Here is a 15011-nt window from a genome sequence, read left to right as displayed (position 1 = left end):
TTTTCCGAAGTGAAAAATCAGATCTGAAATGAACAGTTATGCAAACGGATCCGTTCTGAACGGATGCAAGCGTTTGCATTATAGGAGCGGATCCGTCTGTACAGACACCAGACGGATTCGCTCCTAACGCAAGTGTGAAAGTAGCCTTACTAGGTGTGCTGCCCTGAACTTTCATTATATATATATATATATATATATACATATATATATATACATATATATTTATATAAATTGCAAAAATACACGGCACTCCTTAAGGCTACTTTCACACTTGCGTTCGGAGTGGATCCGTCTGGTGTCTGCACAGACGGATCCGCTCCTATAATGCAAACGCTTGCATCTGTTCAGAACGGATCCGTCTGCATAACTGTTTTTTTCAGATCAGATTTTTCAGATCCGTCAGTATATTCTAACACAGAGGCGTTCCCATAGTGATGGGGACGCTTCAAGTTAGAATATACTAAAAGAACTGTGTACATGACTGCCCCCTGCTGCCTGGCAGCACCCGATCTCTTACAGGGTGCTGTGATCCGGACAATTAACCCCTCAGGTGCCGCACCTGAGGGGTTAATTGTGCTTATCATAGCCCCCTTTAAGCGATCAGGTGCTGCCAGGCAGCAGGGGCCAGACCCCCCTCCCTCCCCAGTTTTATATTCATTTGTGGCCAGTGCGGCCCCCCTCCCTCCCCAGTATTATATTCATTGGTGGCCAGTGCGGCCCCCCCTCCCTCCCCAGTATTATATTTATTGGTGGCCAGTGCGGCCCCCCTCCCTCCCCACTGGCCACAAATGAATTTAAAACTGGGGAGGGAGGGGGGTCTGGCCCCTGCTGCCTGGCAGCACCTGATCTCTTACAGGGGGCTATGATACGCACAATTAACCCCTCAGGTGCGGCACCTGAGGGGTTAATTGTGTGGATCACAGCCCCCTGTAAGAGACCAGGTGCTGCCAGGCAGCAGGGGACAGTTATTACACAGTTCTCAGTATATTCTAACTTGAAGCGTCCCCATCACTATGGGAACGCCTCTGTGTTAAAATATACTGTCGGATCTGAGTTTCGCGATCTAACTCAAATCCGATGGAGATGGGGACGCTTCAAGTTAAAATATATACCATCGGATTGGAGAAAACTCCGATCCGATGGTATATTAATAGGGACTCCTGACTTTACATTGAAAGTCAATGGGGGACGGATCCGTGTGCTATTGCACCATATTGTGTCAACGTCAAACGGATCCGTCCCCATTGACTTGCATTGTAAGTCAGGACGGATCCGTTTGCCTCTGCAGGGCCAGGCGGACACCCGAACGCTGCAAGCTGCGTTCGGGTGTCCGCCTGCTGAGCGGAACAGAGGCCAAACGGTGCCATACTGATGCATTCTGAGCGGATCCGCATCCACTCAGAATGCATTGGGGCTGTACGGATCCGGTCTGGGCCGCTTGTGAGAGCCTTCAAACGGAACTCACAAGCGGAACCCTGAACGCAAGTGTGAAAGTAGCCTAAAAGTGAAAGAATGTGCTATTTATTCACACGTCATACAGCAACATTTCGGTTCTCTCGCGCGTTGCGGGAAAATGTGCGGGTGCGTTACGGGAACACCCGCGATTTTTCCGTGCGAGTGCAAAACATTGTAATGCGTTTTGCACTCGCGTGAGAAAAAACGCGCATGTTTGGTACCCAAACCCGAACTTCTTCACAGAAGTTCGGGCTTGGGTTAGGTGTTCTGTAGATTGTATTATTTCTATGTTATAAGGGAAAATAATAGCATTCTGAATACAGAATGCATAGTACAATAGGGCTGGAGGGGTTAAAAAAATTTTTTTTAACTCACCTTAGTCCACTTGATCGCGATACCGGCATCTCCTTCTGTCTCCTTTACTGAACAGGACCTGTGGTGAGCATTCATTACAGGTCAAGGACCTGTGGTGACGTCACTCCGGTCATCACATGATCCATCACCATGGTAAAAGATCATGTGATGGATCATGTGATGACCGGAGTGACGTCACCACAGGTCCTTGACCTGTAATGAATGCTCACCACAGGTCCTGTTCAGTAAAGGAGACAGAAGGAGATGCCGGGCATCACGATCAAGTGGACTAAGGTGAGTTAAATTATTTTTATTTATTTTTTAACCCCTCCAGCGCTATTTTACTATGCATTCTGTATTCAGAATGCTATTATTTTCCCTTATAACCATGTTATAAGGGAAAATAATAATGATCGGGTCTCCATCCCGATCGTCTCCTAGCAACCGTGCGTGAAAATCGCACCGCATCAGCACTTGCTTGCGGATGCTTGCGATTTTCATGCAACCCCATTCATTTCTATGAGGCCTGCGTTGCGTGAAAAACGCAGAATATAGAGCATGCTGCGATTTTCACGCAACGCACAAGTGATGCGTGAAAATCACCGCTCATGTGAACAGCCCCATAAAAATGAATGGGTCGGTATTCAGTGCGGGTGCAATGCGTTCAATTCGCGCATCGCATCCACACGGAATACTCGCCCGTGTGAAAGGGGCCTTTAATGTGAACCACAGCATAAGTGCAATATGCGTAGTCAGTAGCAACCATATAGGCTACCATATCTGCAGTACTAATCTTAGTGTCGATATATTATAATAGTGACATAGTTATATAAAGTGCTGCATTGTGCTTAAAAACAACTGAGCAATATACATTAAAAACTACCTTGCTGGGGCATTGTGGCTGTACTTCGCATGATCCATAAGGGTAATTAGATCTCAATAGTCAACAGTAGGACTCCACGCTTTAATCTCCGCGTCTCTTGATTCGCAATACGCATGCGTCAATCTATCGCACTCCTCCCCTATGCAGTGTAATGGATGGGCGTCACTCGGGGCGGAGACGGAACAGGCGCGATGTTAAGCGCTTACGCTATGTCTATCTCCACAATGCGTGCACGCATATATGCAGACAACACAGCGCATCATGCATATGCGCCTGTTCAAACATCTCCATCCCGAGCAACGCGCACCTCATTCACACCATCTTGTTTGGGGGCAAATTTGTGGACAAATAGATAGTAATTATAACTTTTGATACATTAGAGATCTTCCCTATTCAATCATCTTGTATTCAGCCAATATGTGTCCCAGCATAACGGCTTCCATATTTCCAACCGCAGAACAATTCCATGTTTCCAACTGTAAAGTAATCATAGTATAGCGTCACTTTCAGGGCAATAACCATATGCAGCATCTATTACATTCACTTGGTACAATAATTTGTATGCAAAAGAACACAAGCACTTGGATGTAAAGCATTAGCCTACCATGCCCCCAGTTACCCTGAACTCAACATTCAAGCCTTTGGGCTTCAGCGTATCCAGACTGAATGTTGAGTTCAGGGTAATTGGGGACATGGTAGGCTAATGCTTTACATCCCATTGTTTGTGTTCGTTTGCATACGAATTATTGTACCAAGAACTCTATATATATTTATATAAAACCTTAACTACCAGTTCTTCTTTTTTAACCCCAAAAAAATTAAAAATTGGCAAAAAAATCTGCACAAATAATCCTAGGTTCTGATCAGGCAGGTACGCACTAAAAAGCACTTGGCGATCACAGCTCACACGCAGAAAAAGTGATGCAGAGCTGGAAAATGGTAAAAAATAAATAAAAAGACCAAAAAAAGTGCACGGACCAAATGGCGTCCAAAAAAAAAAGGATGGGGGGGCTGAGGGATCTGGAACAGCTGCAAATGAAAAAAAAAATCTGTGCAGCTATTCCTTCTTCTTTCTTCTTTTCAGCAGCAAAAGGGTTAATTTCGCAGTGGTGATACACCACAAGTCCCAGTACGCCACAGCAGCACAGAAAGGCACAGAACCTCTCTGCATGCAGTCACGAGCTATAATGGCTGCATGCAGGGAAGTTCAGCCTCTTCCTGTGCAGCTATAGTGCTGCCATTGGCTGGAGCGTTGTTCCAGCCAATCGCAGTACTGGCAGGGGACCCAAAACACTGGTGTCCCCTGCCTCTCCTCGGATGTGACCGGTGCAGAACTGGTCAGCACCGGCCACCGTCCCATGACCTTCTCCCGCCCTGCAGCTTCTGACAACTTTCTGCGCTGCGATGTGCGGGTCTCATTGATCGGCCAATCGCAGCGCTTGGAGCTGCAGGGGGGTGGATCGGCACCATGCTGCCCTTACCTGGCATGGCTGCCTGCCAGTAAGAGCAGCCATGGTGCAGCAATTCCACCCCGATTGTCCCCCAGAGCCCCGCAGACCTCATGACGTACATATACGTCATGGGTCTTTAAGGCCCGTCCAGATATGACGTATATGTACGCCATGGGTCCTTAAGGGGTTAATGGCCTGTTCTCAGAATGGGTCAGTTACATCGCAACCCTGCCCATCAGCTATTTCAGAGTAACTTTGGCACCGGAAGCCTGAAGTGAATGGGAGCAGCACTGCGTTATCAACTCTGTCACACAATGGATGAGGCTACTCTGAAACAGTTGATCGTGTGCGTGAGGAGTGTCGGACCACTGTAGATCAGATACTGATAACCTATCCTGAGGATAGACCACCAATATTAAAATCTTTGAAAATGCCTTTACAGGAGTTCTCTAGGCATGTGTACCACGTAGGTTTCCTAATATATACTATGCCAAAACCTGGCCCATTTTCTCAGAAGCTGTGGCTGGGCTGCTGGGTGGGACTTGTTGGTTTTAAAAGAGAAAATATCCTCAGTTTAAGGGCTCATTCACACGAACAGGTGAAGCCCGTGCCCGTGCTGTGGTCCGCCATGCACGGGCACTGTCCGTGGGGCAGGCGCATGGGGATTGCAGACCCATTCACTTGAATGGGTCCGCGATTCTTCCGTTCCGCAAAAAGATAGAGCAAGTTCTATCTTTTTGCGGTGTGGAAGCACGGAACGGAACCCCAGAAAGCACTCCGTAGTGCTTCCGTAGTGTTCCGTTCCGTATCTCCGGATTTGCAGACCCATGCGGAATGGCCACGGAACAGTGCCCGTGTATTGCGGATCCGCAAATGCGGTCCCCAATACGGCAACGGGCATCACACGTTCATGTGAACGATCCCTAAAATGAACAAATCTCAAGCTGCTGCCAACAGCATACAATCCATCATTTCATAGTGCAGGTTGAAAAAATCCAAGCGGAACTCTGGTTACTATGGGCAATGCTTCCACTAGAGATGAGCGAATCTATTCGCATATTCGGACATTCATTCCAATTTTTTAGGCACCGAATCAAATCCAAATCTGTTCTGGTTCGATTCGGACAAATCTTTTAAAACAGCTCCCAGCGCATAAACAATCAATAGTGCTCGGTTACCACCAGGCAGGAGGTAATTGCAGTCAGTTGCGGCCAAGCGATAACCACAGTTTGTGGTGGCAACAATAAAAGTAGATACAGTTACACCTGACGCTGTATCAGACCAAAGAGACAAGTGAGGGAAAATGAAAAAATTTGTAGAAAATTAACGAAACGAGATAGAAGCTTTTCATTAAAAATATGTGTTTTAGAGGGGGTTATATACCAATTTCCAGGGCAATTGGATTGCCATTAAAGGGGTTGTGTCACTCAGCATTAATTAATTGACATGTCGCGGATTTTAAAATCCGCGCGGAAAAAATCTGCATCGTGTGCATTGAGAATTTCAAATTCTCATAGAATACAATGGACATGACCTACGGTGCGGATTTTCCGCACGGAAAATCCGCACGCAATCCTGATCGTGTGCAGGGGGCCACAAAGTCAGACCGCGTCAGTTTGTCTGAACCTCCACCTCCCAGTCACGGTCGCACCCTATATGACCACGATGACCCCTGCTCCTATCACTACAGATCATACAGGGTAATACAGCGCCACATACCTCTTACATCCAGTGACGTCTCCTTTGATGTAGATGTTCTCTTTCCTCATCTTCTCCTTTCAGACCTTCAGACCAGACACCATTTTTCGGCCATTTTCCGTCTCTGCAGTTTGACAAAAAATAAATCTTAGTTTACTACTTTTCCATCATCCTCCCATCTTCTGGACAAATCATCCTAACACCCTCAATACTGTTCCGCTGTGCTCCCCAATACTATACTGCAGAAACAGATAATACCCCTGATAATACTAGTACCACACAGAGCCCCCCATATAAAATACCCCTTCTTTGTGGCCTCAGTAGATGCCCCCATAGTGCCCCCCAATAATGTGCCAATAAGAAGTGGCCCCACAGTGCCACCCAATGATGTGCCAGTAAGTGTCCCCATAGATGCCCCCCTAATCATGTGCCAGTATCAAGTGCGGAGTGCCTCTCTTCCCCCCCCCCATGTGCCGGTATCATAGTGCCATCTCCCCCCCAATGTGCCAGTATTATAGTGCCATCTCCCCCATAATGTGCCAGTATCATAGTGCCATCTCCCCCCATAATGTGCCAGTATCATAGTGCCATCTCCCCTCATAATGTGCCAGTATCATAGTGCCCCCCCCCCCATGTGCCAGTATCACAGTGCCTCTCACCTCTCCCCCTGGCATCCACAGATCCCCCATCCTATAACAGTGCCATCCACAGACCCCCCCCACCCCATAACAGTGCCATCCACAGACCCCCCCCCCACCCCATAACAGTGCCATCCACACCCCATAACAGTGCCATCCACAGACCCCCCCACCCCATAAAAGTACCATCCACAGACCTCCCCCCCACCCCTTAACAGTGTAATCCACAGACCCCCCATTGCCGCTCCAGTACAGTTATAAAGTGTGTAATTAAATTAATAATGAATGATTCATGATCCCCCCTCTGTCTGTAGTACATTCAATATATCCGACTTACAGGGCTACTGACATCGTAATGCAGGCCGGCCGGGCAGACGAGCGGCAGAGTGACTGACTGACGTCACCTGCCTGCGCCGCCTGCTTTATGAATGAAGCAGGCGGCGCAGGCAGGTGACGTCAGTCAGTCACTCTGCCGCTCGTCTGCCCGGCCGGCCTGCATTGCGATGTCAGTAGCCCTGTAAGTCGGATATATTGAATGTACTACAGACAGAGGGGGCAGCATGAATTATTATTAATAGAATACACATTTTATAACTGTACTGGAGCGGCGGGGCCGGAGCACAGTGAACGCACCGGCCCCCAGCTCCTCCTCCCAGTCCCTCCCACCGGATTCGTATCAGGTAAATTACGTCGGGATTCGAGTCCACGAATCCAGCAAGATTCGAGGGATTCGTGGATTTGACGAATCCCCCGTCCCATCTCTAGTTACAATCGAATTGGTCACTAGAGAAAACTGTTCCACATGATTAAATTATTGTGGAATGAGTCATTGTTTTGCAATCCTGATTAATGCGACTGGGTCAACCATTCATGTTGGACCCAGTTTTGACTTTTTTAATTTTATGTCATTTTAATCTAGTCATAGATATACAATTAGTACGGACCAACAGAGAGCACTTATACAAAGTTGTCCCTGCCAATCCATATTAGCCCAGTCATGCCATACATGTTTAGTTTCAGCAAAAAAACAACTGAAACATGTATGTATATTGGCATCTGAAAATTGATTCCTTAAGCAGTAGATATGCCTGGAGAGCATTCTTGCACAACTCTTAAAATCATTTGCATTACATAGTTACATAGGTCATCAAGTTTATCCTTTTTGTACCTACAAACCTCCAATAGGCCCAGATTCAAACACGATAATCCAATCCAATCCATGTTCACAATAACCCAATAATGCTATGTCCTGCATATACAATGGTGATAACCATAAATATTATCCTCGGAATCATGTCACTGGTGAGCCTGAGGAACCATAAATCTGTAAGTCTGAGTGTGGGGAAGGGCAAGCATGGACTTTATATCTAAGACATAGTGAAGGCTTCTGTCTGAGGTGAAGTTCTGGGACCTTGCATCAAGTATGAAGCACAGGCAAAATCCATTCAGATGTGAACATAACTGTATCAGAAGGGAACAGGCTATATATTCTAATGTTCTCTATATTGTTTATATTTTCCAGTCTCCAGACTTTTTCCAGTTCTGGCCTGGAGGAGCTGTTCAAGCTCGGCCAACACAGGAGTAAGTATTCCTTAGATCATCTGTCTTTCACCTCTATGAATGTTGTCATGCTATTTAGATCACTCGTCTTTCTCCTCTTTGAATGTTGTCATATTCTTTATACGTTTTTTTGCTAGGTCTTTACTTTCTCTCAGTCAAGGGCATTACTTTGCAACTTGACCTAGCCTTCATGTGACTGTGTCTGTAGGCTTCTCATTTGTAGCGGCCTCCACCATAATATTTCTCCTGATTTGGAGAAGAAGCAAGTCCTTAGAGCCTTTTTATGATCACAACAAATAACTTTTATGGCATTGTTTTATAACTGATCATCATATGTCATTTGACATCTTGGCTTTAGCTAGGATACCTTTCTATAATGTTGTGTTCAGTTTCTTTTTCTTTCTTTCATATAAACTGCTTCATGGAGAAAGAAATCAAAGGTGAATTGGTTTCCTCCTTCTTCATACACTCATGTTTATTTCATTATTTGTATTATTTTCTTTAGTGTTAAGCCGTTTTCCCAGCCTCCATATCCCCTGCAACCTGCTGCCCCCCTTCCTCCTGTACCAGGTACCAATGAGTTCATAAGCTTATTTTTATATTTTATCTTTATTACTTTGTTATATTATTTATTTTGTTATACATAATATTTAGTTTCCATTTGTTTTTACATGCTGCTTTTTCCTTTGTGTATCTTATAAACACCCAGGCTTGGATACATGGCAACTTTGGTGGAAAATTATTTGGCCATTGTCTTTCTCATTATCTCAAGAAGCTGCTGCATAGTTGTGACCTGACATCTATATACTTGTGTTTCCTATAACTTTCCTGAAGCATGAATGTTGCACAGCAGTGCTGGGTAGAATTTGCACTTGGCTGCTATGTTTCCACCTGATGCTGTGGAAGATTGATAGGCATGATAGGTACCATAAAAATGTTGAAGGGTTTGTGTGTCTGATATTCAAGCTCAGGGTCATTCACTTGAAATTGGCCATGGGGTGTTTCTGGTATTACAAGAGTAACACTGATTTTCGCAAAAAAACAAAAACTTCTAATCCCATAAATCCCTTGAAGAGGTATTCTAGCTTTTGATACTGAAGACTTACAGTATCTCCTGGTTAGGTTATTATTATCAGATCGGTCAGGGTCTGACATTTGGGATCCCCACCAACAAGCTGTTTCAGGCAGCTACCGGAAACTATAGATTCTGGTGCCGGCAGATGCCCGAAGCAGCTGATCTGTAGGGGTGCCAGATGTTGGATCACCACTATTCAGATTTGATGACCTATCCTCAGGAATATTGGAATACCTCTTTAAGGTTCTATGTCATGTTAGATTGCATAATGTTGTAAGGTTTGTCCTGGAGCCTGAGCTTGATACCCAGTGACATACTGACTACGCTTTCAGATGTCAGTTTTTTTAGTTTTTACGTTACTGCAAAGTATGACAAATTAAACGTGTAGGTTAATTTCATTGATTCTATTATTGCTACTGCTGTACAAATCTACCTGCAAGCTGTTGTAAAACATCCTCCTCCTCCTTGCATGTCAGGTAATAGTGATCATTATGGTGGTCATCATTGGCATGAAATAGCGTTGTCATGAGCCCAACCTGTTGTATTGTAGAGCCAAGTAGACATTTAGACGTACTTGCTGGATTTGTTTTAACAAATTTTCATAAATTTTAGGTTACAATGCAAGTCCTGCCAGCCTCTCCCCAACAGGCCCCCCCTGGCAAGGCCGTTCTATTGGAACGCCAAAACTGCGCCTTGTTGAATTCATGGCTTTTATGGAACAACAAGGAGAACCTGATGCAGTAAGTATAAGATCGAGAGAGAGGACTGAGGATAGAACTTTTACACTACAGATGTATATTCAAACAACCTAGAAAAGTTAGTTTGTGTACCGGTTTTATAAAAGTAACTTGTACTAACTACTTTGTTTGTCCTTGAACTCTCCTAACAGTATAACAAGCATCTGTACGTACACATCAGTCAGTCAAACCCCTCCTACAGCGATGCATTATTGGAGTCTGTGGATGTGCGTCAAATCTATGACAAGTTTCCAGAGAAGAAGGGAGGACTTAAAGAACTCTACGAGAAGGGCCCTCCTAATGCCTTCTTTTTGGTCAAGTTCTGGGTAAGATTGGCAAATAAATTATTTTATATACAATTTTTTGTACAGAAAATTGGCTTTAACCAATATCACTGTTAATGTTCTAAAAATTATTTAAAGTTCTTCATAGTTGATTTTGTTGCTTAAAAATGGGAGCTGTATTAAAGGGATTATGCCATGATTGGTGTAAAAAATGAGAGACGTCATATAGTACATCTGTTTCTAACAAGGCTAGAACCAGCTCTGTACGTCTCATGGATCCAGAGATCTACCCATTCATTTCTCCAGTTGTTCTGCTAGATTTATTTCGGACTGGCAGCTCCAGGAGTGATTTCTCAAGGGGTGTGTCTTTTCTGCGGTAGCTCTTTCTTTGCAACAGCCACAGCTTCTAAGATCTGGCTGGTGGCAGTTGAAGATTTGAATAAGTTTGTGACCACCTCAGTGAAGTGGACAAAAATTAAGGAAATGAACAAATAGCAGGTGGTGCCATACAGATAGATTCCAGTGCATAATTCAGTGGCCATATTCAATTTTTAATTACATGCAATTACAAAAGTATTTAGATGTAGGGGCTGGTTTGAAAAATGTTGAATATTTTTCATGACACAGCCCTTGAAGTAAGTCTTGTTTCTTAGATACAAATGTAAGGCCCATATTTATTTATTTTATGCACTTATACAGCGCTACTATATTCCGCAGCACTTTACAGACATTACCATCCAACTGTCCCCAATGGGGCTCACAATCTAAGGTCCCTATCAGTATGTTTGATAGGGACATACTGATATGTACGTATTACTGATCCTTTGTACATATTACTGATCCTTGTACACAAAGAAAATGTATAGACTCATGCCGTACCTCTGATAGTCTGCCTTAGGCCTCTTTCACATGTTAATAATTCATATGCATGTACTGTCTGTGGTCTGCACAGACTGCATACATATTCATTTACTTTAATATGTGTATTCATACATCAATGGTTTACCATTGACCATGGATCTGTGGTGACACCACGGAAGCATGACCTATTTTGTCCTTGATTATAGATCCCTTACGCACATTATAGTCTATGGGTCCATGAAAGCCATGGACACAACATGGATGCCATCCTTGTTTGGTCTGTAGTTTTCAAGGATCGTTGCTACAAGATGCTTTGGAAACTAATTTTCAGCCTAGCAGTGTATGTGAAACGATGACACAAGGACTGAAAATAACGGAACCACAGATCAAACAAGGATAGATCATGCACAGTGTCACGGATGAAACATGACCGCGCCATCATGGACATGGCATGGATACAGACGTGTGAATGAGGCCTTAGGCTAGGTCTACACAACGACATTTGTCGCGCGACAATATGTAGCGCGACAGATAGGGCACAACTATGCTGCAACATTTGTCGCGCAACATTTTGTTGTACCAATGTCGCGCGACAATTTTTATAATGGTAGTCTATGGTGTCGCACTGCAACATGCTGCAACTGCGACGCGACAGTCGCAGAAAAATCCATCTTGAATGGATTGTCGCGCGACATTGGTACGACAAATGTCGTCGTGTAGACCAGGCCTTAAAGAGGTATTTTTCCCCAGGTGAATTGTTTCTAAAGAGATTGTCTCACCCTAAGAACTTATCCCCTATCCAAAGGATAAATATTTGATCAGTGGGAGGCCAACCATTGGGACCCTCACTGATCAGAAGAATGAGATGCTGGAGTCCCCAGATCTCGGATAACTCCTTTTAATAAAGTATATTACTTTTGAAAACTCATTTTAGATGTGATCTTCTTGCGACAGTTTGGGGCTGGTTTAAAATTTCACAAAACAAAAAGTATTGCCATGTCTTGTATTGACTTTGTATTTGATTTTTGGACAGGCTGACCTCAATACTAGCATTCAGGATGAGCCAGGAGTATTTTATGGTGTCAGCAGCCAATATGAGAGCCCTGAGAATATGACCATCACCTGTTCCTCCAAAGTGTGCTCTTTTGGGAAACAAGTAGTGGAGAAAGTAGAGGTGAGTATTAGTTACTTTTGCACAAGGTCAAAGCACATGTAGTTATTTGTATGTAGTAGCAAAACTATTAAGTATTAGGGCATAATGCTAAAAACTCAAAGGTTGCATCATGTCCACGAGGTACAGTATTGCCCTCAAATGAACCCATTAGAAATGTCCATTAAATTTTTGATTGGTTAGGACCCTTTTACACAACCAAGTATCAGAGAAACTATCCTACCTAATAAAAGCCCTGTGTGCCTGCGCTGTGTCCGTGCGTGTGTGCTGATTAGCGAAGTTCGCATGCGCGGCGCACTGGCCAATAAAAACATGGTGCACCACACGCCGCTCCGGACAGCCCACAGCAGCGCCGCTCCTTTTGCCTGCTATCTGTGAATGGGAGCGCACGACATCTCTGTACACACTGATGCCGTGCGCTCCAGGGCACCAGCACTGAAAGGGTGTCCAGCAGTAAGATAACCTGAACTTCACCCAGTGGCAGACAATACCTCCACAGGGAGCTCATTTTGCCTGCTATCTGTGAATGGGAGCGCACGACATCAGTGTGTACAGAGATGCTGTGCGCTCCCATTCACAGATAGCAGGCAAGAGGAGCTCCCTGTAGGGGGAGGAAGAGGGCGAGTATTGCCTGCTGCTGGACTAAGTGCAGGTTATCTTATTGCTGGCCACCCTTTCACTGCCTGTACCCTCGAGAGCACAGCATCCCTGTAATACTGTGATGTCCTGCGCTCCAGTAAACAGAAGCATCACTCCTGTACCCTGGAGCAGACGGCATGGGAGTGTACAGAGATAGGGTGCGCTCCCATTCACAGAGCTGGGCCGATAGCAGGCAAGAGAAGCTCATTGTCCCTTGAAACAATAAGGCCTCTTTCAGATGGGCGTTGCGGGAAAATGTGCGGGTGCGTTGCGGGAACACGCACTATTTTTCCGCACGAGTGCAAAACATTGTAATGCGTGAGAAAAATCGCGCGTGTTTGGTACCCAAACCCGAACTTCTTCACAGAAGTTCGGGCTTGGGATCGGTGTTCTGTAGATTGTATTATTTTCCCTTATAACATGGTTATAAGGGAAAATAATAGCATTCTGAATACAGAATGCATAGTAAAATAGCTCTGGAGGGGTTAAAAAAAAATAATAATTTAACTCACCTTAGTCCACTTGATCGCGCTGCCGGCATCTCCTTCTGTCTCCTTCTTTACTGATTGTAGGAACAGGACCTGTGGTGATGTCACTCCGGTCATCACATGATCTTTTACCATGGTGATGGATCATGTGATGGCCCATGTGACGACCGGAGTGACGTCACCACAGGTCCTGTTCCTACAATCAGCTAAGATGAAGACAGAAGGAGATGCCGGCAGCGCGAAAAAGTGGATTAAGGTGAGTTAAATTATTTTTTTTAAAAATTTAACCCCTCCAGCGCTATTTTACTATGCATTCTGTATTCAGAATGCTATTATTTCCCCTTATAACCATGTTATAAGGGGAAATAATAATGATCGGGTCTCCATCCCGATCGTCTCCTAGCAACCGTGCGTGAAAATCGCACCGCATCCGCACTTGCTTGCGGATGCTTGCGATTTTCACGCAACCCCATTCATTTCTATGGGGCCTGTGTTATGTGAACAACGCACAAAGAGGAGCATGCGGCGATTTTCACGCAACGCACAAGTGATGCCTGAAAATCACCGTTCATGTGAACAGCCCCATATAAATGAATGGGTCGGGATTCAGTGCGGGTGCAATGCGTTCAACTCACGCATCGCATCCGCGCGGAATACTCGCCCATGTGAAAGGGGCCTAAGGGATTCTGTGTGCAGGCCACTGTCCAGGGCGCTGTTTCACTGCTGTGATGGCATGCAGGCACTGGGGGAGGGGGGCATGGCAATGGATGGTATGGAGGCACTAGGGGAGGGGGACATGGCAATGGATGGTATGGAGGCACTGTGGGAGGGGGACATGGCAATGGATGGCATGGATGCACTGGGGGAGGGGGACATGGCAATGGATGGCATGGAGGCCCTGGGGGAGGGGGACATGGCAATGGATGGCATGGAGGCACTGGGGGAGGGGGACATGGCAATGGATGGCATGAAGGGGCAGATGGCACTGGGGGAGTGGGGAACATCGCATGGAGGGGCTGATCTGATGGCACTGGGGGAGTGGGGAACATCGCATGGAGAGGCTGATCTGATGGCAGTGGGGGACATCACATGGCAATGGATGGCATGGAGGCACTGGGGGAGTGGGGGACATGGCAATGGATGGCATGGAAGGGCTGATGGCAATGGGGGAGTGAAGCTGAAGGCATTGGGGTGGGGGAGAGCTGAATGCACTGAGGGCATGGAGCTGATGGCACAGGGGGGGGAAGCTGATGGCACTGGGGGATAGTGGAGCTGATGGCACTGGAGGATAGTGAAACTGATGGAACTGGGGGGAACTAATTCACTTGGGCTGATCGCACAGGGGAGAACGAAAGGGTGTTGGGGATTGATGGCAGGGGGTCTGATAAGTTTTTATAAAGGAAAACAGTCTATAAATTCATTTTTTCTTATTAGAGTACTCGATTAATCGTAAAATAATCAGTAGAATACTCGATTACTAAAATAATAATTTGCTGAAGCCCTAGCACTGACCAATGAGCAAACGGTGCTACACATGCCCCCCAGCACCGCCCACACCAGCACAACGGCAAGCAAGTCGGAGCGCCGCAATTTCAGTCAGTCACATCACTATAAGCTATATAGAGAGGAAGAGTGCCGCCATTTCAGTCAGTCACAGCACTATCAGCCATATAGAGAGGAGTCCCTGTCAGCAGTCTGACCTACCTGCCGCCATTTC

General features: G+C 45.5%; 1 protein-coding gene across 4 annotated transcripts in view; it reads left to right on the top strand.

The window, feature by feature from the left end:
* TEAD2 (TEA domain transcription factor 2) overlaps positions 1–15011 on the top strand; it is a 109155-nt gene that overhangs the window by 82506 nt on the left and 11638 nt on the right. For all 4 annotated transcript variants that reach the window (XM_040432997.1, XM_040432991.1, XM_040432975.1 and 1 more), the window contains 5 exons: positions 8002–8060; positions 8545–8609; positions 9727–9854; positions 10004–10177; positions 12030–12170. In XM_040432997.1, coding sequence (XP_040288931.1) covers positions 8002–8060; positions 8545–8609; positions 9727–9854; positions 10004–10177; positions 12030–12170 — 567 coding nt within the window. The remainder of the gene's footprint in view (positions 1–8001; positions 8061–8544; positions 8610–9726; positions 9855–10003; positions 10178–12029; positions 12171–15011) is intronic.

The sequence above is a fragment of the Bufo bufo genome, chromosome 1, assembly GCF_905171765.1.
Source record: "Bufo bufo chromosome 1, aBufBuf1.1, whole genome shotgun sequence".
Lineage (NCBI taxonomy): Eukaryota > Metazoa > Chordata > Amphibia > Anura > Bufonidae > Bufo > Bufo bufo.
The sequence above is the reverse complement of the archived record's forward strand: the minus strand, read 5'-3'. Positions and strand labels throughout refer to the sequence as shown.